The sequence below is a fragment of the Panulirus ornatus genome, chromosome 20 (assembly GCF_036320965.1).
Source record: "Panulirus ornatus isolate Po-2019 chromosome 20, ASM3632096v1, whole genome shotgun sequence".
Classification (NCBI taxonomy): domain Eukaryota; kingdom Metazoa; phylum Arthropoda; class Malacostraca; order Decapoda; family Palinuridae; genus Panulirus; species Panulirus ornatus.
In genome coordinates this window covers 71,872,912-71,896,548 of record NC_092243.1, presented here as the reverse complement: position 1 = coordinate 71,896,548, position 23,637 = coordinate 71,872,912, and the positions used below count along the sequence as shown (strand labels likewise).

At 40.3% G+C, this 23,637-nt stretch overlaps 1 protein-coding gene across 3 annotated transcripts in view; it reads left to right on the top strand.

Moving 5' to 3' along the window:
• Window positions 1-23,637, top strand: part of LOC139756120 (copine-8-like) — a 46,886-nt gene that overhangs the window by 8,730 nt on the left and 14,519 nt on the right. For all 3 annotated transcript variants that reach the window (XR_011714264.1, XM_071675207.1, XM_071675206.1), the window contains exons 4-5: window positions 3,861-3,996; window positions 9,049-9,282. Coding sequence is in view for 2 of the 3 variants with exons in the window: in XM_071675207.1 (XP_071531308.1) it covers window positions 3,861-3,996; window positions 9,049-9,282 (370 nt within the window). In the remaining variant the exon portion in view is untranslated. The remainder of the gene's footprint in view (window positions 1-3,860; window positions 3,997-9,048; window positions 9,283-23,637) is intronic.

The window sequence follows — 23,637 nt, the reverse complement described above, 5'->3', positions numbered from 1 at the left end:
ATTTTTTTTTAAATTAACTGTGCCTGGGGATGGGGGAGAAAGAATACCTCCCATGTATTCCCCGCATGTTATAGAAAGCAGCTAAAGGGGGCTGGAGTGGGGGGAATGGAAACTCTCCCCTTCTTGTATTTTAATTTCTAAAAGGCTCAGATTGGGATGCCTGAATGTGTGTGGAAGGAGAGATAGGCAGTATGTTTGAGGAAAGAAACTTGGGTGTTCTGGCTCTGAGTGAAACAAAGCTCAAGGGTAAAGGGGAAGAATGGTTTGGAAAAGTCAGGGGTTGGTGAGAAGACAAAAGCAAAGGAAGGAGTAGCACTACTCCTGAAGCAGTTAAGGGATTGTGTGATAGATTGTAAGGAAATACATTCTAGATTAATGTGGGTAAAACTGAAAGTGGATGGAGAGAGACAGGTAATTATTGGTGCTTATGCACCCAGTAATGAGGAGAAAGATCATGAGAGGCAAATGTTTTGGGAGCAGCTGAGTGAGTGTGTCCGTGGCTTTGGTGCATTGGACCAGATATTAGTGATGGGTGATATAAATGTGAAGATGAGTAATGTGGCAGTTAAGGGTATAATTGGTGTATACAGGGTATTTAGTGTTGTGAATGGAAATGGTGAAGAGCTTGTGGATCTGTGTGCTAAAAAAAGACTGATGATTGGGAATACCTGGTTTGGAAAGCCACATATACATAAGTATATGCATGTGAGTAGAAGAGATGGTCAAAGGGCATTATTAGATTACATGTTAATTGATGGGCATGTAAAAGACACACTTTTGGATGTTAATGTACTGAGAGGGGCAGCTGATGGGGTATCTGATCACTTTCTTGTGGAGGCAAAGGTGAAGATTTGTAGAGGTTTTCAAAAAGAAGAGAGAATGTTGGGAAGAAGACAGTGGTGAGAGTAAGTGAGCTTGGAAAGGAGACTTGTGTGAGGAAGTGCCAGGAGAGATTGAGTGTAGAATGGCAAAAGGTGAAGCAAATAATGTGACGGGAGTGGGTGAGGAATGGGATGTATTTAGGGAAGCAGTGATGACATGTGCAAAAGATGCAGGTATGAGAAAGGTGGGAGGTGGGCAGATTAGAAAGGGTAGTGAGTGGTAGGATGAAGAGGTAAAGTTGTTAGTGAAAGAGAAAGAGAAGCGTTTGGACAATACTTACAAGGAAGGAGTGCAAATGACTAGGAGATATATAAAAGAAACTGCCAGGAGGTCAAGAGGAAGGTGCAAGGTTTGAAAAAAGAGGGCAAATGAGAGTTGGGGCGATAGAGTATCATTGAACTTTATTGAGAATAAAAAGATGCTTTGGAAGGAGGTAAATAACGTGCATAAGACGAGATCAAATGGTAACATCGGTGAAGGGGTCAAGGGGGATTGTGATAACAGGTAGTGATGAAGTGAGGAGATGGAGTGAGTATTTTGAAGGTTTGTTGTTTGATAATAGATTGGCAGATGTAGGGTGTTTTGGTTGGGGTGGTCTTCAAAGTGAGACGGTCAGGAAGAATGGTTTGTTTAAGAGAGAAGAGGTAGTGAAAGCTTTGCGGAAGATGAAATCCGGCAAGGCTGCAGACTTGGATGGCATTGCAGTTGAATTTATTAAGAAATGGGGTGACTGTGTTGTAGACTGGTTGGTGATAATATTCAGTGTATGTATGGATCATGGTGAAGTGCCTGAGGATAGGCAGAATGCCATAGGCAAAGAGGATAAAGACGAGTGTTCATACTACAGAGGCATAAGTTTGTTGAGTATTCCTGAGAAATTGTATGTGAGGGTATTGATTGAGACGGTGAACGCATGTGCAGAGCATCAGATTGAGGAAGAGCAGTGTGGTTTCAGAAGTGGCAGAGGATGTGTGGATCAGGTGTTTGCTTTGAAGAATGTGCATGGGAAATACTTAGAAAAAATTGGGGATTTGTATGTAGCATTCTGGAGAAGACTTATGATAGGGTTGATGGAGATGCTTTGTGAAGGTCGTAAGAGTATATGGTGTGGGAGGTAAGCTGCTAGCAGTGAACATTTTTTTACCCAGAATGTAAGGCATGTGTATGAGTAGGAAGAGAGGAGAGTGATTGGTTCCCAGTGAAGGTCGGTCTGCAGCAGGGGTGTGTCATGTCCCCATGGCTGTTTAATTTGTTTATGGATGGGGTTGTTAGGGTGGTAAATGCAAGAGTTTAGGAGAGAGTGGCAAGTATGCAGTCTGTTGGGGATGAGAGGGCCTGGGAAGTGAGTCAGTTGTTGTTCACTGATGATACAGCTCTGATGGCTGATTTGAGTGAGAAACTGCTGAAGTTTGTGACTGAGTTAAGAAAAGTGTGTGAAAGGAGACAGTTGAGAGTAAATGTGAATAAGAGCAGGGTTAATAGGTTCAGTAGGGTTGAGGGACAAGTTGATTAGGATGTAAGTTTGAATTGGAGAAAAATTGGAGGAAGTGAAGTGTTTTAGATATCTGGGAGTGGCCTTATCAGCGAATAGAGCCATGGAAGCAAAAGTGTCATAGGGTGGGGGAGGGTGTGAAGGTTCTGGGAGTGATAAAGAATGTGTGGAAGGAGGGAATGTTATCTTGGAGAGCAAAAATGGGTATGTTAGAAGGAATAGCAGTTCCAGCAATGTTATATGGTTGTTATTCATAGGCAATAGATAGGGTTGTATGGAGAAGAGTGGATGTGTTGGATGTGAAGTGTTTGAGGATGATATGTGGTGTTAGATGGTTTAATCAATAAAGTAATTGAAAGAGTAAGAGAGATGCGTAGTGATAAAAAGAGTGTGGTAGAGAGAACAGAAGAGGGTGTGTTGAAATGGTTTGGACACATGGAGACAATGGTGAGGAAAGGTTGACGAAAGGGATATATGTGTCAGGAATGGAGGGAAGAAAGAGAAGTGGGGAAACCAAATTGGAGGTGGAAGGATGGAGCGAAAAAGATTTTGAGGGATAGGGGCTGAACATACTGGAGGGTGAAAGGCATGCTCAGAATAAAATGAATTGGAACAACGTGGTATACCGGGGTCAGCGTGCCGTGAGGTAATATCTGGATCAAATGAAGAAATGGGTTCATTTACATTAGTACTGAAACCAAAGCCCTGCAGACCTTTCTGTCTTTTCCTTGATTGCTTCTTAAAACCTGGTTCAAATCCTGTCAGCGTGTTCTCCAGTACATGCCACATTTTTGCAATTAACTCTTGTCTTTTCTGTGCTTCCCACCCTGTTGCCTGTTCAGGCCTTGAACACTTTAGATATCTTTCACTTCATCCTTGCACCTCCTCCTTGGTATCTTCCTTTTTCTATTTCCCTCCACTTCTGCTGTATATCTGCTTGTCATCCTTCTCGCACTTCTCTTCTCCATATATCCAAGTTTTATATGTACACCTACAGCTATCTTGTTACTTCTACACATTTTTCTTACCTTATATCATTTGATCACCCTTCCTCACATCACTAGTTGTCCTTAAACAATTTGTTTTCCATACTGCACAAGGTGACATTGGGTGCTCCATGCCCTACAGTTATACCCTCAAATGCCACACTGCTAAATGTCACTATCACTCTGTCCTTTGCATCACAGTTGTTAACATGCTTTTCTTATCCCAAAACACTTGCCTTCTTTCTTTACTCCTGTCTTTTCCAGGTGAATAAGGACCAATAATTAATCATCCACCTCTTGTAATCCACTTTCTTTTTACCTACATCAGTCTGAGGCTCACTTTCTTATTACACTCCTTCACACATACCCACATTGAGGTTAGAATGATAGATGGATATGTATATAGGTAGACAGGTAGGTTTTGAGCACAGTAGTTTTATATAAAAAGATTGACTTCATGATTTGATGTTTGAGATTCTCTGTTTTTTAAATGTCCACAGAAGAAGAAGGGTAAGCGCTACAGGAACTCAGGGCGGGTGATAGTGAACAAGGCTCATGTTCGTGAGGTTTTCTCTTTCATTGACTACATTAAGGGTGGTATGGAGATACATGCCTTTATTGCCATTGATTTTACAGGTTTGTACCTAATTTAGTTATAAGACATATTATCATGTATTTTGATTAAGCATCTTATTTTCTGTTATTTTTATGGGAAAAGTTCTTTGAATTATGTTGGGTCAAATTTTATGACTTGTATGATTTATCTCTGAAGGGTAAGCATATTAAAAGTAACTCCATTCCTTTTACTGGATATTTAAGCTGTGTTTCCTTTTGATACTATCTATCTACCATTTATTTTGTTTTTTTCTTGTAATCAAATGCAGTCAGTCCTCTCAAGATTTTGTAAAGTAATGAAAAGCAGTGAAATTTTTATTGAGAATGAAATATGTCTTTTTGTCAAGAATTCAGTCGAAATCTAGTCTGCATCTTTCAGCCATATTGTTTCATACAGTCTTCTACCATTACAATTGCTGTAACTAGTCCCTTTCTCTGCCTGCCTCCCTTGATTTGTTTGTTCACCTTGAAATATACAGTAGTTATGACAAATATCACATTTGCAAATGGGGTGACAGAGGCAGATTATTCCACATACAATGGCAAATGAAGACAGAAATATACTGTTAGTACAGGAATTTTCAGAAGTGTTTGTGAGGATAGAAAGGTAGTTTTTTATCATTCAGTAAAAACAAATAACAAGAAGATTCTAGGAATAGTACATCAAGAACTAAAGAACACCAGGATCGGTGGATATATGGCATTTAGATAAATGGAGTGGAACAAATTTTAAGGCCATGAAATAAGAACCAAGGAATGAAGTAAAGAAAAGATTTTCGAGAGGAACACAGAGGGAGAAATTGATCAGTAGAACAAATACTACCTTAGAACACATCTTTGCATGACTAAACATTAAAGTTATAAGCCAGCATCATATAGGAAGCTACATTTGAGTTAGAACCAAAACATTATTGGCTAGAGCCTTTTAACTATATTAACACAACATAGCTGTAGAACCCTCTTTTGTATTAGAAAATATGTTTATGAAAAGTAAAAGTAATAGATAAGGCTCAGACATATGAATTTCAAAGAAGGAAAGCCACTCTGTATATACTTGTGCATATGTCAAATTCTCGACAAGATTTTTAGGTAAAATGTAGGGAACCAACTTATACATGAGTATTACATACAAAAGAGGAAATTCCTCATGAGATAGAGGGAAAATGTTTTCTTGAGTCGTGAGAAATATCTTCTAATTAGTGCAGGTAAGCTGTGCCATGCTTACAGTAGTAGGCTAAGCTAGTCATCTTAGGCTAACCTACTGTATACTAGATTGCCTGTTTCCAGTTAGCTGTGTCACCATTAGTAACCTAAGTTCCTTGACCTAGTTTGAAGTACACAATGCTTTCATTTGGCTAAGTGATGATACAAAAGGTTCTTACTCTAAGATAACCTACCATGACTTAGATTTCTTCTTTTTGGGTATATTGAGGGCAAAACCACACTTGATCCCCATATTCCACATCAAATCTGCAAATAATGATTTATCTCTGATATATGTTAATTGTAGTGCCTTCTTTTACTTACCTGTTTCAACTGTTTATGGCATTACATCGACTGATCAAAAGAATAGCCAGATCAGAGACTGTTCCTGTCAAACCTGGTATCACTGTTGGTAGTGTTTCTGTTGTAATTGGTATCAGGTTCTGCCTGTGAATAGTTTCATAACTGATAGCATTAGTGCTAATACATCTGGCCACAAAAAGAATGACAGAGCCAAGTGTTTTGGGAGGAGCTGAGTGAGAGTGGCAGAAGTTTTGATGAGAGAAATCTGATGATATTAATGGGTTATTGGAATGCGAAAGTAGGTATTGTAGTAGTTGAAGATATGATTGGGGGGGTATGGGGTATTCTGTGAAGTGAATGGAAATGGTGAACAGCTTATGGAGTTGCATGTTGAAAAGGGACTGATGATTAGGAGTACTTGTTTTGAAATGAGGGGCATGCACAAGTATGGATTAGATAGTAAACGATAGATATGCAAAAGAGAGACTCTTAGATGTGAATATGATGAGAGGGATAGCTGATGGGATGTTTGATCATTACCTGGTGGAGGTAAGGTTGAAGGGTATAGAAATTTTCAGAAAAGAGGAAGTGATGTGGATGAGAAGAGGGTACTGAAAATTAATAAACTTGGAAAAGAGACTTGTGTGGAGAATTGCCTTGAGAGATTGAGTATAGAATGGCAAAATATGAGTCTAAACAAAGTGAAGGTAGTGGGTGGAGAATGGGAGGTATGAGGTATTTAGGGAAGCAGGGTTGGCATGTGACAGAAGTGCATGGCATATGGATGTAGGAGGTAAGCATGTGAGAAAGGGTAGTGAGTGCTAGTATGAGGATGTTATGTTGCCAGTGAAAGAGAAGAGAGAGGTGCATGGGTAAGACATGAAAGAAAGGAATGTGAGTGGTTGGGAGATGTATGAGAAAATGATGAGGTCAGTAGGCTGGTGCTGGAGCTGAAAAAGAGGATCAAATGAGATTTGTAGTGAGGAAGTATCAGTAAATTAAGAAACTGTTTTGGAAGGAAGTTAAAAGTGTAAGAAAACAAGAAGCAAATGGGAACATTGATAAAGGGAGTAAATGGGAAAGTTGTAAGAAACAGAAAGGTGGTGAAGAGGAGGTGGAGAGAATACTTTGAACAATAGTTGAATTATGTATGATATAGAGTTGCAAATGCAGGGTGTTTGTAAAGAGTTTCATGACAAGTGATTTTAGCTTTGCAAAGAGTCAGGTTAGTTGTGGTTTGAGCTTGAATGGAGAAAACTTGGAGAAAATAATGGAAACCATGGGAGCTGAAGTGACTCGTAGGTTGGGTGAGGGGTTGAAGGTCCTGGGAGAATTGAGGAATGTGTAGGAAAAGAGGTCACTATCTGGGAGGGCGAATATGGGCATGTATGAAGATGCAGTAGTCCTGATGGTGTTGTATGGATGCTGGGCATGGGGTCAAGATGAGGATGTACGGAAGAGGGTGATTGTGTTGGAAATATAATGATGAGGACAATGCAGCATATGTGATAAGAAGAGGGTTGATTGATTAAAAAATGTTAGGGTAGTTGGGATGTGTGGTTGTAAGAAGAGAATGGTTGAGATAGAGTTGAAGAAGGTGTGCAAAAATGGTCTGAATATGTGCAAAGAATGAGTGAGGGGCGGTTGACAAAAGGGATATGTATCAGAAGTGGAGGGGACAAGGAGAAGGGGGAGGCCAAATTGGAGACGGAAGGATAGAGTGAATAGGATTTTAAGTGTTTGGGGGCCAGAACATGTAGGAGGATGTAAGGAATGTACAGTATAGAGTGATTTGGAGTGATGTTGTAAACAGGGACAATGTGCTGTCAAAGGACTGGACCAAGGCATGTCAAGCAGCTGGGAGTAACCAAGGAAAGGCCTATAGGGCCTTCTGTTGATGGGGTGCTTTGCTTTCAGTGCATTACGGTTGACAGCTAGAGAATGAATGTGAGCAAATGAATTGATTTTTTTTTATCTGTTTATGGAGGGCAACAAAGATAATACCAGAATTAAGAGAACTGAGCTACAAGGAAAGGCTGTAGGTTTTAGATTTGTCCATCTTGGGAGGGAGAAGAGTGAGGGATGATCCGATCACAGCTTTTTTGCTCTTAAAAGACTGATGGCATTGATAGTGAATAGTTGTTTGAGAGAAGTAGAGATAGGACCACTGGAGTATATAGGTTGAATTTAAGCAAGAAACATTTTAATGAAGATGTAAAAAATATTTTCATTGTATTAAGAGCGGTGGATGAATGGAAAAGAATGAATGAATGAAGACATGGTTAATGCAGGGTATATATGAATTCAAGAAGCTATCTGATAGTGGAGAATGTTCAAGAGAGGAGGCCCCACAAGTGGAAAACTCCCTCCCCATATACAGAAAGGTAATTAATTACCTACCTACCCTCCTGTCCTAAGAGTCCCTTTTATGCTGAACAGTATTTGAAAAACATTTAGGAAGTAATGTCCGGAAAGAATGCATGGGATACCACATCAGGCATTAATTGCTGTACATATCTCTTAGATGCAGAGGTGACTGATTTTAGAAATGATAACATATATGCCCCAGTCAAAATGAACAGAAAAAAGCCAATAAATTTAAAAATAGTTCTCACATATTGTAGAGTCAGTGATAAAACCACTTCAGGGTCTTTATCCAGATGGATAGTGCTATAATTCTTTGACAGAATCAGCTTCTATTCACTGCTTCTTGTGATGAATGCATGTGGTCTTCATGAAATCAACAGCCATTGTTCCAGTGCTCACTGGTTGGCCCTGCATGGGTTCAAATCTTGGATGTGGCAATTGGCCCACAGTCCACTCAGCTGAATGTCCTCCCCATAGGCTAGGATGTATATTATGTTGTGTTTATTTGCCTGTGACACCTTGCTTACCTGAAAAAGAAAAAGGTGTTTAGAGTGTATAACAGACAATACATTGCTTAGAATGTGTCAAAAGTAATTGAACAAAGACAGGCACATAAGTTATATCCATGTGCCATTGCTCTGAGTGGACTAGGACGAAATTGGACAGATGAGAGGTCCAGCCACTAGCAAGTGATACATATGAAAGTCTTTGATATGCAATAAAGCCAACATTAAACTTACATGGAGTACTTGATATGTGCCAGTATAAGCTAATAGGGTATGAAAATCCCAAGATGGTAACTTTAACAGTACATGCATTCACATATGAAACACTTGAGAGTTGATGTGCTGGATGAATGTGGCCTTTGTAAGGGGAAGTTAACCTTGTGTTTGGCCCATCTGAATGGATCTCTATATCAGGGAAATATGTGAAAATTTGATTCATCATCAGATAGAAGCCTGGATAGATGTCTAATAACAGTCCCAAAAGGACCCTGGATTGACAAGTGTGTTAAGAAAGGCAGGAGAGAGCAGCATTGTTATCAATCAAGTAAGCTTCTTGGTTAGTGCTACTTAGTTGTGCCTATGGGCAAAATCTCATCATAGGTATTCATAGGCAAGTAGGTACACACACACACACACACACATGCAAACATAAACATTGAAAAAGAATACAACTAAATATGCTTTGTTCTTGCAGCATCAAATGGAGATCCTCGATCTCCCCAGTCTTTGCATTTCATTAATCCATCATCTCCAAACCAGTACGTTCAAGCCTTAAAAGCAGTAGTTGAGATAATTGAAGATTATGACACTGACAAGTACTTCCCAGTTCTTGGCTTTGGAGCGAAAATGCCACCAGATTTTACTCAAGTATCACATGAATTTTATGTAAATGGTGATGCATCAGATCCCTATTGCTACAGAGTTCAAGGTAAGAATTTAATTAATGTTTTACCATGATGATATTTCATTTTTCATGTGCATCAGATTTTGGAAGCATTAGTCCTCATCACTCTTTACAGTATATTAAGTGGGATACATCATACCCAAAAGAAGCATATTATTTAAAGTTGTGCATATATACAGTACTTACATGATTGTACATCAATGGAAATATGACATTATCAAACTTATACATTGCATGACCACTTCCTCCAACTTGTGTATTATATATGATCTTCTGAACATCCATACCCATATGTGTAAAGAAAGATCTTGTAATAGTTTATCAGTCCCTCTGATCTTAGTATGCTCATTGACATTATAATATAAGCAGTTTTTCTGCATACATTGAAGATTGTCTCTCCATAACTCTCTGGCGCTATAAGAATTTATAGTCCCCCAGTCTATCTCCCTGTAATTGAAATCTTACATTGTCAGTGTTTTACCATCTCTTTTAGGTGTTTATTTTACTGCTTCATGTACCATCCTGATTGCTTGAGCACTTTATTGCGATTATTGTATGTTTGTTCTAGTCCCTCTTTGTTGTCATTTTATATTTGTTCTAGATTGTTAAAATTTATGATATCAGTGCCACTATGCACTTCTTTTCTATAATTACTGTTCTCACCATGTATTGGCTGAATGGGCCATCTTCCACTGTTTTCTGAGTATTAATGCTTTCACACATTAGGAGGGCTAAACCTCCTCCTCCTATCTCTTCACTTTCTCTCCTTGCTTTTATTGTACAGGTACACTACAGATTTTCTGGCACTCTGGGTTCCAAAGCCTTGCCGGATTAACCATTTTGCCGGACCAACTGTGGTCATGTAGTAATAATTCATCAACACACCTCAAGCCCACTAATTATACATCTCCCATGTGTTTAAAGTATACCATGGACTGCTAGAAATTTAAATCAAACAAATATTAGATGATTGAGCACCCTAAGATTGTTAGTCTGTCCTTAGATTGTTTGAATCCTGTAGGATCTTCTTTGTCTTCTGTTGTTAGTGTTTTCCTCAGTGTGCATCGCCAGAATAATGCAGTTTCATCTGCATTATACACCTGCTCAGGACTGAGGTGCTTGTCAGCTATGAGTTTCGCAAATTCGTCCACATACTCGGCAGCTCCATCAGGTTTGCAGACCGCTTTTCTCCGCACGCTTTATTCATGGAAATTCCATGATGCTTCTTGAATCTTTGAAGCCATCCTTCACTATAGTCATGCTCATGTTGTAATTTAAGTTCTTTATGGAACAACTTAGCCTTAGCTATCTGACAAGTCAACGCCATCACTCGATGCTGTCGAAACCATTCCATCATCACTCGATCGTGCTCAGTGCTCTTACCTTCTTTCATAGGTTTTCTAATCATCATTTGCTTCTTGGAATCACTGTCTGCATGGAATTTCAATATTTTACCCTTTGCTTCTTTATATCATAAACAGTTGATGAACCAATACTGTAGATGTCACACACCTTATGCACTGAAACACCATGGTCCATTTTTTTCAACAGTTCTACTTTATCTTGGATCAATATGGACTGGTGTTTATGTTTGACACCACAACTGACACTTTCATATGTCCTAGAAGCCATAGCTAGGGTTAGATTTAAGCAAAATAAGCTAAAGATCTCACAGAATTGTGGTATCACCACCAACAAGTGCAGTGTAAAGAATGTAGATGAGCATGCCCTACACACAATGCCATCTGTGGCTGCCCAGTAAACTAATTGATGGCCATGGTAATTTCAAGTTCCCTCATGTAACTTTGTCCCGACTAAAGGAGGTGCCGAACCATCAGTTGCCGGAAATTCGGTGGTGTATCTGTACCTGTTTGAACTGAACAGGTGAGATTTTACCTCTTTGGTAAGCACAGCATTAGGTGCTCTGTCCCTAATATGATCCTTAAATTTGAGCTCTTACCATTTACTAACAATCCATCAGCAGTTCTATATATTACCATCATTCCTGAGCTCTGCATATTGCTGGTGCCTCATTTGCTCTCCTTTTTTTTTTTTGTCTTTTCAGTATATTCTTTCTTTTTCTTCATCTCTTCCCTTGGTCTTTCATGTTTGATGAATACAGAAGCCTTCAGAATTATAACTTGTTTTTAAGTTTCAAAGCATGCCTGAGTGCCTCCTGGCTAGATGACTTCAAATGAAACATAACCGTTACAGCTATGAGTTCTTTTCCTTTCTTTTATTACAGACATTGCATCTGGTAATTCTATAGCCTTGAGAAATCTTTATTGAGCATTCATTGTTTCTTTCTCATTTTTTATATGGTTTATTATTTGATTTCATTCCAAAAATGATTAGTGATTTGCATCTGGTAGCTTCTTCCTTTATTGGTATTTCTAATTTTGATGTCACCCACTTATCAGGTACATCCTTCTTTGGATGAAATCTCCCTCTCAGCTAAAATATTGATGAATGAAATGAAAATATTGGATGATTAATATTTATTTATTTATTTTGCTTTGTCGCTGTCTCCCGCGTTCGAGGTAGCGCAAGGAAACAGACGAAAGAATGGCCCAACGCGCCCGCATACACATGTATATACATACACGTCCACACACGCAAATAAACATACCTATACATCTCAATGTACACATATGTATACACACATGGACATATACATATATACACATGTACATAATTCATACTGTCTGCCTTTATTTGTTCCCATCGCCACCTCGCCACACGTGGAATAACAACCCCCTCCCCCCTCATGTGTGCGAGGTAGCGCTAGGAAAGACACCAAAGGCCCCATTCGTTCACACTCAGTCTCTAGCTGTCATGTAATAATGCACCGAAACCACAGCTCCCTTTCCACATCCAGGCCCCACACACTTTCCATGGTTTACCCTAGACGCTTCACATGCCCTGGTTCAATCCATTGACAGCACGTCGACCCCGGTATACCACATCGTTCCAATTCACTCTATTCCTTGCATGCCTTTCAACCTTCTGCATGTTCAGGCCCCGATCACTCAAAATCTTTTTCACTCCATCTTTCCACCTCCAATTTGGTCTCCCACTTCTCCTCGTTCCCTCCACCTCTGACACATATATCCTCTTGGTCAATCTTTCCCCACTCATTCTCTCCATGTGACCAAACCATTTCAAAACACCCTTTTCTGCTCTCTCAACCACACTCTTTTTATTTCCACACATCTCTCTCACCCTTACATTACTTACTCAATCAAACCACCTCACACCACTCATTGTCCTCAAACATCTCATTTCCAGCACATCCACCCTCCTGGATGATTAATAGTTGAATAAATATACTGATGAATTTTGTAAAGGAAGCCAAATATATAATCTTCATCAATATTTTTTCTAGATATCTTTAAAAGAAAGCCAAGGTATGTAATTGCATTTATATCAAGTTTTTATATAAAAGATTTTATAAAACTCTTCATGCTAAATGGGCTGAATACACATTAGATTTTAGCATTTTACAAATTCCACAAAATTATCTGCTTTTTGTAAACCTTTTGTCAACCAAGCCATGAACTTTGTTGATTGGTTCATATCTAATTGTGCTTATTATTCTTTCTACAGCTCATTTAATTTCAGTGTACCTCTGTTTGAATGTCTCCAGGTCTCTTTTCCATTGCATCAGTCCTAATGCTCTGCACCTGCTGATCACTCCCAGATATTGCTCTTATTTCCCTTCCCTGCCCACAATTTTCAATGGATTTCGTGATATTTTAGACATTTCATCTTATTGAGCCATCTCTAGGACATCTAGAAAAAGACCCATTTCACCCTCATTGCTTTTCAATGAAATTAACTTTTTTCCTCTGGTTATTTTTTACATACTTAAGTGCTCTTTCCCGCATTAGCAAGGTAGCACCAGGAACAGACAAAGGAATGCAGCATTTGCTTACATCCATTCTATATCTGTCATGTAATATACTGAAACCACAGCTCCCTATCCACAACCAGGGCCCACTGACCTTTCCATTGTGTACCCTGGACACTTAACGTGCTCTGGTTTAGTCCATCGACAGTATGTTGAACCCAGGATACTACATCCTTCTAATTTCCTCTGTCCCATGCATGCCTTTTACTCTCATGCATGTTCAGGCCTTGGTCACTCAAAATCTTTTCCACTTCATTCTTCCGTCTCCAATTTGGTCTTCCAATCCTCATTGTTCCCTCCACTTTTGATATATATATATGTATATGCTCTTTGTCAACCTTTCTTTACTCATTCTCTTTGCATGACCAAAACATTTCAAGACAGCCTTTTTGGCTCTCTCACAACTAGAACTCTTTCAAGGGGGTGGCCATGGCAACAGTTTCTAAGATTAGTGAACTCAAGTGCTGCTTCTTATCATTTAGTGCCTTACTTGTAACCTCTTAACAGGCCACTGGCACAGGGCAACTCTTGCGCATTGCTTGCAGAGGCTCCTGCCTATTGTTCCTACTGACTTCTCTTACCTAATTATCCAGCCTAAATGTTTCTACCTATGTACTACTTCTTTCTACTGCTCCTACCAATTTGCCAAAAGGCAGGGCTAGTGCAGAGTGCTCACCACAGGAAAATCTAGAGTTATGAAGAATAAGCTGTGGAAGTTAAGTGTTGTCAAGTGTTATGCATGACAAAGAGAGATTGTATGTTTGTTGACAGAATGCCTGTAGTCCATGTAAAGAGCTACCTGGGTCAGAGGAGTGCAATTTGACAACCACTGAAGCGCTGGCTTACTGTGCAGCCATCACTAACCCTCCCAATACCCTGGTGGGTAGTCCTGGTAATATACCTCCCTGGTTGTTGGCTACCTACCATCTACTACCTACCTGCCCTCTTACCCTTTCATGACTTAATCAACACCTCACACCATATACTGTCTTCACATATTACATTTCCAGCACATCCACCCTCCCTTCTATGCACAGCCATATCTAGAGCCCATGCTTCTCATCCATGTAATTTTGTTTGGACTACTTTTCCTTCAAACATGCCCATTCTTGGCTGTCATGGATAGCGTTCTCTTCTTCCACGTATTCTTCAGGGCCTCCAGAACCTTCAATCCCTCAGCCATCCTACGACTTGCTTCAGCTTCCATGGTTCCTTTTGCCACCATGTCCACTTCCAGTTACCTAAAACATTACACTTCCTGTAAGTTTTCTCCATTTTATTTTTTTAAGGCTCTAGTCACAGACAAAAGTCCACATCAAGGCCAGGCCTTAATTGAAATATAGAGAGAATTATGAAATGGAAAAGAAAAAGACAAGGGAAAATTTTTATGAATTTTGAAGGAAGTGAAAAACCTATCTTTTGAAATGTGCTAAATCATAGTTATGGGGAAAAACATGGGAAGGTACAGAGTTCCAAAGCTTCAATGTGTAGGGAAAGAAGCAGGTATCAAAGTGGCCCCCCTTGAGTTGCTAATGGCCACACAATAATCATGTGACACAGCAGCTAGCCCAGTATTGCATGGTCTAGCTAGTGGCATGGGCGCACAAGCAGCCAGCTCTTTGGAGTAAAAACCAAAGTAATACCTATAGAAGAAGAAAAGTGAATCTACATTGTGGCATTGGACAAGAGAGTCAAGTTTGGAGGTTAGCCTGGGACACTTTATAAGTTGGACCGCTTTCAACTCAACCCTGTTAGGTTAGGATACAGAGCTAGAACCACCCCAGATGTGAGAGCAGTACTCCATACAAAGATGAATTACTCCCTTGTATAAACGGAGCAACTGTTCAGAAGAGAAGTTTTGACATCTAAACAGGACACCCAGTTTCTTAGAGACAGACTTAGTTATTCCTGTGATGTGGGGTTCTCAAGAAAGAGTGGATGTTATAGTAATACCAAGTATCTTCATTGTATCAAGAGGTGGAATTACAGAACCATTAAAGGAGAGACGAGAGTTGTTAGGAGTTTTCAATAAAGAGATGGGTAGAAACTGGGTCTTGGAGGCATTAGACTTAACAAGATTTTGTGTACCCCACTGAGATATCGTGTCCAAATCTGAGTTTCTTGAGGATGCTATGTTAAGATGAGCTGCAAATTGAGTGAGAAAAGAGAGAGCAGAATTGAATTATGTGGATGAATGCAGTGTTGAGTTGTCATTGTATGAGTGCATTGGGTTATTTGTGGAGGAGAGGAAATCATTGAAAAAAGGAGAAATAGTATAGGAAACAGGACAGAACCTTGAGGGACACGGCTGTTGACGTAGAAAAGGGGGAGAGGCTGATCCATCAATAACTACAGAGATAGATTGGCTGAAGAGGAAGCTAGATATGAAGGAGCAAACTGAGGGAGGGAAGCCAAAAGAGGGGAGCTTAGAGATGAAACCCCAGTGCCACACCCTGTCAAAAACCTTGGATATGTTAAGGGCAACTACACATGTTTCTCCAAAATCTTTCAGGGATGAAGACCAGACTTTGGTAAGATAAGACAGAATATCACCAGTGGATCTTGCCTTATGGAAGACATACTGGTGATCAGAGAGAAGACTGTGATTTTTGAGGTGTTTAAGGATGTGGGAGTTGAGGAGGGATTCAAAGACTTTGGAAATGGTAGATGTCAAAGCAATAGGATGATAATTAGAGGGTTCAGAATGGTCACTCTTCTTAGGGATGGGATGTATCAATGCATGCTTCCAAGGGGAAGGAAAAGTTTTGGTTTTTAAACAGAAATCGAACAGATGAGCAAGCACAGGTGCAAGTTCAGAGGCACACTCTTTCAGTACATGGGAATGGATGCCATCAGGATCATAAGCCTTGCTAATGTCCAGAGAAAGAAGTGCTTTTTGAACAGTACGAAAAGAGATTACAGGAAGAGGCATATGATTAATAAGAGGAGCATCAGGGAGTGAAGAAATGTTAGAGTCATCCAAGGTGGAGTTAGAGGAGAAATGGGAAGCAAAGAGAGTTGCTTTGTCTTCATGAGAGACAGCTATAGTACCATTAGAACAGAAAAGTGAAGGAAAGGTAGAGTGACAGAAGTTGTCAGAGATGGCCTTAGCTAAAGGCTAGAAAGACCTATCAGTGGGTGACGAGGAAAGGTTATCACTCTTCCTTAGGATAAAGGAATGTTTTGCCTCATGGATAACATGCTTGGAGAGATTACAGGCAATGAGAAAAGCTGAATGAGAGCCAGAGGAAGGAGAGTTTTTCCAAGCTTGATATGCCTGATTCCTTGCCTGAATAGCCTCAGAACAAGAACTGTTGAACCTTGAATTGGATGAAGAGGTCGTTTTGGAGGAAAAGGGGATAAATGCTTCCATTCCCACAAGAATAACCCCTGCTATGAATTTGGTGTAGATGGAAGTGTCACCATATAAGAGAGTAATCAACCCATGGAAAGTCAGAAGAGAGGTTGTATAAGTTGTTCCAGTCAGCTTTGTTGATGTGCCAGTATTTATGCTTAGAAGGAGCTGCTAGAGGGTGAGGGGTCATTAGAATAGGTACATTAATGGGAGTGTGATCAGATGTACCAGTTGGGGCAAGATTGTGCATTTACAGTGGGATGGACTAGAGGTGATAAACAAATCCAGAACATTAGGAGAGTGGTCACAGTGGTCAGGAATATAGGTAGGGTGGGAGATAATTGTCTCTGTTTCATTAAGATTGGAGAACTTAAGGGGTTCAGTCTCTCCACCATCCGTATGGAAGGAATTCAGCCATTCCCTATGGTGAACGTTGAAATCCCGACAGTAGAGGATCCCGGCTAATGGGTGAGGGGATGTCACAGTCTCATGGCAGGAGTTTAGATAGTCAAAGAAGGATATGAAATTTATAGAATTAGGAAAGCAATAGGCCAAACAGAGGAAAAGTGTGGTAGTAGGGAGACAGACCTTGAGCCACATTACATCAAAGTTTGGAGACTCATGGTCCTTGAGGCATGCAACAGGTGTGTTAATGTTGGAATAAGCACAAACACCACCTTTGAACCAGCATCATGAGTGGAGGTTATAGCTAGATATGAAAAAGGAACTAATGAAAAGATCATTAGACAACTGTGTCTCAGACAGAAATAAGATATTAGGAGAGGTACTAGACAGATGGTGCTCAACTGAGGAGAGGTTACTAGAGAGACCATAAATGTCTAACAGAGAGGGAGAGGTCGTGGGAGGGGCCAGTACTGCTACTGCCAGAGCCCTCCCTCCCATTGTCAGTAGAGTCAGGCAGAAACCTAGAGATTCTTAGCTCCCATGATGCCTGAGACTAGGGGCCACAGACTTGATGGACTCTGTCAAGATGATACATGTACTTATGAATGTTTGATGGACAGGGATTAGCAAGAGTACTTATCTGAAAAATTAATGATGAAATGCAGGGTTTGAGTAGGTGTATGGTGCTTGTAAGAGGATAGTAGGATTATCCTGGTAGTCCCATTCTGATGAAACAGGAAGTAAGACCAGCAATCCTGACATGGAGAGTGTAAGATAGTTCTGGACACCTCTTTAACACTCCTCAGCCAGGGCAGTAGTACCACCCTGGGTGGCTATTGTCAACAGTCTACTACCTAATGGGTTGCTCCAAGGGTAGGGGATGGGATAATCCTTGAGTTAGCTGGGGTACTGGGAGGGGCCAATACACTACCACCTGAGCCCTCCCTCTCATTGGTGGTAGTTACAATAAAGTGTAGTTACACCCCAACTAACCTGTCCCTCAACCCTGCTAAACCTAATAACCTTGATTTTATTGACAATTAATCTGATCTTTTTTCTTTTGCAGACTTTCCTAAACTCAGTCACCAACTTCTGCAGTTTCTCACTTGAATCAATGTTGTATCATCAGCAAACAAAATCTGACACATCCCAGGCCCCTCTCATACTACACAGCCTGCATACTCACCTCTCTCTCCAAGACTCTCGCATTTACCTCCCTCACCACCACCACCCTATCCATCACTAAATTGAGCAACCATAGTGACATCACATACCCCTGCTACAGACCAACCTTTACTTGGAACCATTCACTCTCCTCTCTTTCTGCATGTCTTACACCCTTGATAAAAACTTCTTACTGCTTCTTGCAGCTCTCCTCTCACATTATATATTCTTAAGACCTTCCACAAAGCATTTCTATCAACCCTATAATACGCTTTCACCAAGTCCATAATTGCCACACACAGATTCGTCAGTTTCTTTAAGTATTTCTTACACACATTCCTGAAAACAAACACCTGATCCACACATCCTCTACCACTTCTGAAACCACACTGCTCCTCCCCAGTCTGATGCTCTGTACATGCTTTCACCTCGTCAATCAATATCCTTCTATACAACTTACCAGGAATACTCAACAGACTTTAACCTCTGTAGTTTGAACACTCACTTTTATCCCTTTTGTCTCTATACAGTGGCACTATACATGCATTTCATCAATCCTAAGGCTCCTCACCATGATGTATACAAACTTTGAAAATCCTTACCAACCAGTCAACAACACAGTCATTCCATTTCTTAATAAATTCAACTGTAATACCAGCCACCTGGCCACATTTCATCTCATGTAAGGCTCACATCACCTCTTCTCTCTTCACCAACTCTACATGACTCTCATTTTGCATACCACTCCGACTCAAACACCCTACATCTGCCACTCTTTCATCAGATACATTGAACAGATTTTCAAAATACTCACTCAGTCTCCTTACTTCATTACCTGTTAACAATTATCCTTTTGCCTCCTTCATCAGTGTTCCCATTTGTTCCTGTGTTTTTGTTTTTTCACATTATTTACCTATTTCCAATACATCATATTCTTCTTAAGGTTTACCAATACTTACTCGCTCCAACTCTTATTTGCCCTCTTTTTCAACCTTTTCACCATCTTCTTGACCTGCTACTTTCTCTTATACATTCCCCAGTCATTTGCACTCCTTTTCTCTTTCACAAACAACATTACTTCATCCCACCACTTACTACCCTTTCTGATTTGTCCACCTCCCACCTGTCGCATGCCACATGCATCTTGTGCACATACCATCACTGCTTTCCTAAAAACCTCCATTCCTTACCCAGTCCCCTTGCTTCATTCACTGTCACCTTTTACCATTCTACACCCAGTCTCTCCTGGTATTTCTTAACACTGTTCTCTTTTCCATGCTTACTTATTCCCACCACTCTTCTCAGACACTGTTTCCTCCTCTCCGAAAAACCTCCACAAACCTTCACTTTTGCCTCCACAAGATGGTGATCAGACATCCCACCAACTGCCCTTGTCAGCACATTTACATCCTAAAGTCTCTCTTTTCCATGCATATCAGTTAAAATGTAATCCAATAATGCTTGTTTAACATCTCTCCTACTCTTATATGCATTTTTTAAAGTAGGTATTCCCAATCACCAGTCCTTTTTCAGTACACAATGGCGGAATGCGTGCATAGTGCCATTGTACAAAGGCAAAGGGGATAAGAGTGAGTGCTCAAATTACAGAGGTATAAGTTTGTTGAGTATTCCTGGTAAATTATATGGGAGGGTATTGATTGAGAGGGTGAAGGCATGTACAGAGCATCAGATTGGGGAAGAGCAGTGCGGTTTCAGAAGTGGTAGAGGATGTGTGGATCAGGTGTTTGCTTTGAAGAATGTATGTGAGAAATACTTAGAAAAGCAAATGGATTTGTATGTAGCATTTATGGATCTGGAGAAGGCATATGATAGAGTTGATAGAGATGCTCTGTGGAAGGTATTAAGAATATATGGTGTGGGAGGCAAGTTGTTAGAAGCAGTGAAAAGTTTTTATCGAGGATGTAAGGCATGTGTACGTGTAGGAAGAGAGGAAAGTGATTGGTTCTCAGTGAATGTAGGTTTGCGGCAGGGGTGTGTGATGTCTCCATGGTTGTTTAATTTGTTTATGGATGGGGTTGTTAGGGAGGTGAATGCAAGAGTCCTGGAAAGAGGGGCAAGTATGAAGTCTGTTGGGGATGAGAGAGCCTGGGAAGTGAGTCAGTTGTTGTTCGCTGATGATACAGCGCTGGTGGCTGATTCATGTGAGAAACTGCAGAAGCTGGTGACTGAGTTTGGTAAAGTGTGTGGAAGAAGAAAGTTAAGAGTAAATGTGAATAAGAGCAAGGTTATTAGGTACAGTAGGGTTGAGGGTCAAGTCAATTGGGAGGTAAGTTTGAATGGAGAAAAACTGGAGGAAGTGAAGTGTTTTAGATATCTGGGAGTGGATCTGTCAGCGGATGGAACCATGGAAGCGGAAGTGGATCATAGGGTGGGGGAGGGGGCGAAAATTTTGGGAGCCTTGAAAAATGTGTGGAAGTCGAGAACATTATCTCGGAAAGCAAAAATGGGTATGTTTGAAGGAATAGTGGTTCCAACAATGTTGTATGGTTGCGAGGCGTGGGCTATGGATAGAGTTGTGCGCAGGAGGATGGATGTGCTGGAAATGAGATGTTTGAGGACAATGTGTGGTGTGAGGTGGTTTGATCGAGTAAGTAACGTAAGGGTAAGAGAGATGTGTGGAAATAAAAAGAGCGTGGTTGAGAGAGCAGAAGAGGGTGTTTTGAAATGGTTTGGGCACATGGAGAGAATGAGTGAGGAAAGATTGACCAAGAGGATATATGTGTCGGAGGTGGAGGGAACGAGGAGAAGAGGGAGACCAAATTGGAGGTGGAAAGATGGAGTGAAAAAGATTTTGTGTGATCGGGGCCTGAACATGCAGGAGGGTGTAAGGAGGGCAAGGAATAGAGTGAATTGGAGCGATGTGGTATACAGGGGTTGACGTGCTGTCAGTGGAGTGAATCAAGGCATGTGAGGCGTCTGGGGTGGACCATGGAAAGCTGTGTAGGTATGTATACACGTGTGTGGACAGGTGTATGTACATGTGTATGGGGGGGGGGGTTGGGCCATTTCTTTCGTCTGTTTCCTTGCGCTACCTCGCAGACGCGGGAGACAGCGACAAAGTATAAAAAAAAAAAAAAAAAAAAAAAAAAAAAAAAAAAAAACTCTACAAGCTCTTCACCAGTCCTTTTTCAGTACACAACTCCACAAGCTATTCACCATTTCCATTCATAACACTGAATACTCCATGCCCCCCCAATTATACCATCAACTGCCACATTGCTCACCATCGTATTTGTATCACCTACATCTGATATCTAGTCTCTTACATCAAAACTACTGAGACACTAATGCAGCTGCTCCCAAAACACTGGTCCCTCATGATCTTTATTCTCATGGCCAAGTGCATAAGCACTAATAATCACCCATCTCTCTCCAACTATTTATATTTTTTACCCACATCAATCTAGAATTTATTTCCTTACACTCTATCACACTCTCTTAACTTCAGGTTTAGGAGTAGTGCTACTCCTTCCTTCATTCTTGTCCTTTCACCAACCCCTGACTTTACTCCTAAGACATTTTCAAACCATTCTTCCCCTTTACCCTTGAGCCTTGTCTCAGAGAAAGAACATCCAGGTTCTTTCCTCAAACACATTGTCTGTCTTCTCTCTTCTCATCTTGGTTACATCCACATACATTTAGATACCCCAGCCTGAGTCTTTAAGGAGGAAGAGCACTCCTTGCTTGGCTCCTTCTTTTCCTTCATTCAGAAATTTTAATACTTGAAAGGGGGGGTTTCAGCTCCTTGCTCCAGCCCCGTTTAGTCACCTTCACCTATGATGTGCAGGGAATACATAGATAGAATTCTTTCTCCTCTGTCCCAGGGATAATTCCTTAGGTTATATACCTTCTTAACCCCCCAACTAATTTGAATTTGTGTCACATGCAACACACACAACATTAACTTCTCACACCAATAACATTAACATAAAAAGCAACACTCAAACTGAAAGTGTTCGGAACACTAGCTGGCACCAGATTTGTGCAGCAAAAAAGAATCTCTTAACATCCTATGCAAACAGTTCATCTGCTCCAGTCCAAACTATGCTTCACTTGCCTGGTCTTTCACCCTCTCAACCTTTCATCCTCATCTTATTTTTATGTAGCAACTATAAACTTGCAAACTAAACAAAAGTGCACTCAGAGTAATCACCAGGTACCTAGCACCACAAACTAAACAAAATAATGCATTCATTACAGTCAAAACAATCACCAGGTGCCTAGCAACTACAAACACAGTACCCACACAATAAAACAAAGAATCTTCCAATGCAATCCCACCTCAACAAGCTCAGCAATCAGTTTTATTCAGTACCATCAGACCCCTTCCACCCAATATGCTCCATAACTAACAACTAACCTCTACGTAGAAATAAAAAGCTTAAGCAAGCCTTACACTTCAGCAGCCTCTACTAACAGATCCCATCCACCTTCAATGAATAAAACACTGGCAAAACATATGCATACTGAAATAACTGTAAAAGCTCTAAACAACTGACCTTCCATCAGTAAAACTCCAGCCCACCAGACGTACACCCATCAGAAGCCACACTTCCCTGACAAACACAAGTCCTGTCTACACTCTGAACATCCCTACAACACTACAATTATCATTTCATCATATCCAGACACTCCTTATACCCATGATGCAACTACCACAATGAAGACACTGTGTACTTACTACTCAGTTACCATGCACTCTGCAAATGTAGATGCACTCTCAATATCACTATACTTTATGACCTGTGGTCCCAACCAGTGGATGTTGCAAACTTCTTAAGCCCTGCAGGAGGCACATGAAGAAAGTAGGGTCTTCTGGAACAGGAAGTAAGCAAACACCCATTGACTGTATTTCTCAAATCCCAAAGCTTCTCCTCATTTTATGACACCTTTTGTGATATTTGATTTGATTCCTGTTTCTTAACTTCTTCCTCTACTTGTGTTAACCTCTGATCCTTTTTTTAATGATTTCAAACGAACTTTCCAAACTTTTGTTCTTTAATGGTTCATTCTTTATTTCTTCCACTTGTCTTCTCCATGTGAATCTAGCCACAGCTGACTGATCTTTATACTTTTGCTTGTTCCATTTATGGTGTTAAATCAGAATGAGAAACTTTAACATACTTGGTTTTAGGTGTGTAGGATAGCAAGCTTATTTTAGACAAGTGTATCTGGATTGTTGTATGAACTGATTTCCCTGCCTTCTTTTAAGTATTGCTCCTTGCTTGGCTCAGGCATTTCCAAAGGTTTTGAATTGTTCCTTTAATATGTAATGATAACAGATATAGCTAATTAGCACAAAGTACTATCTTTGTAGAAGAGATGTTAAATCACATTCGCTGACAGTGCTGCCTTTTGATGATAAATACTTAATCGTCTTTTACTTCCTCACATTTACTCTTTTTCATAGTAATTCTCAGATTTACTCACAGGTACACTCTTTTATTGAAATTCTTAAAGATACTTGTCATCCCCTGTTTGTAAGTTACTCACATTTTTGTTTTTCCAAAATTAGCAACACTCA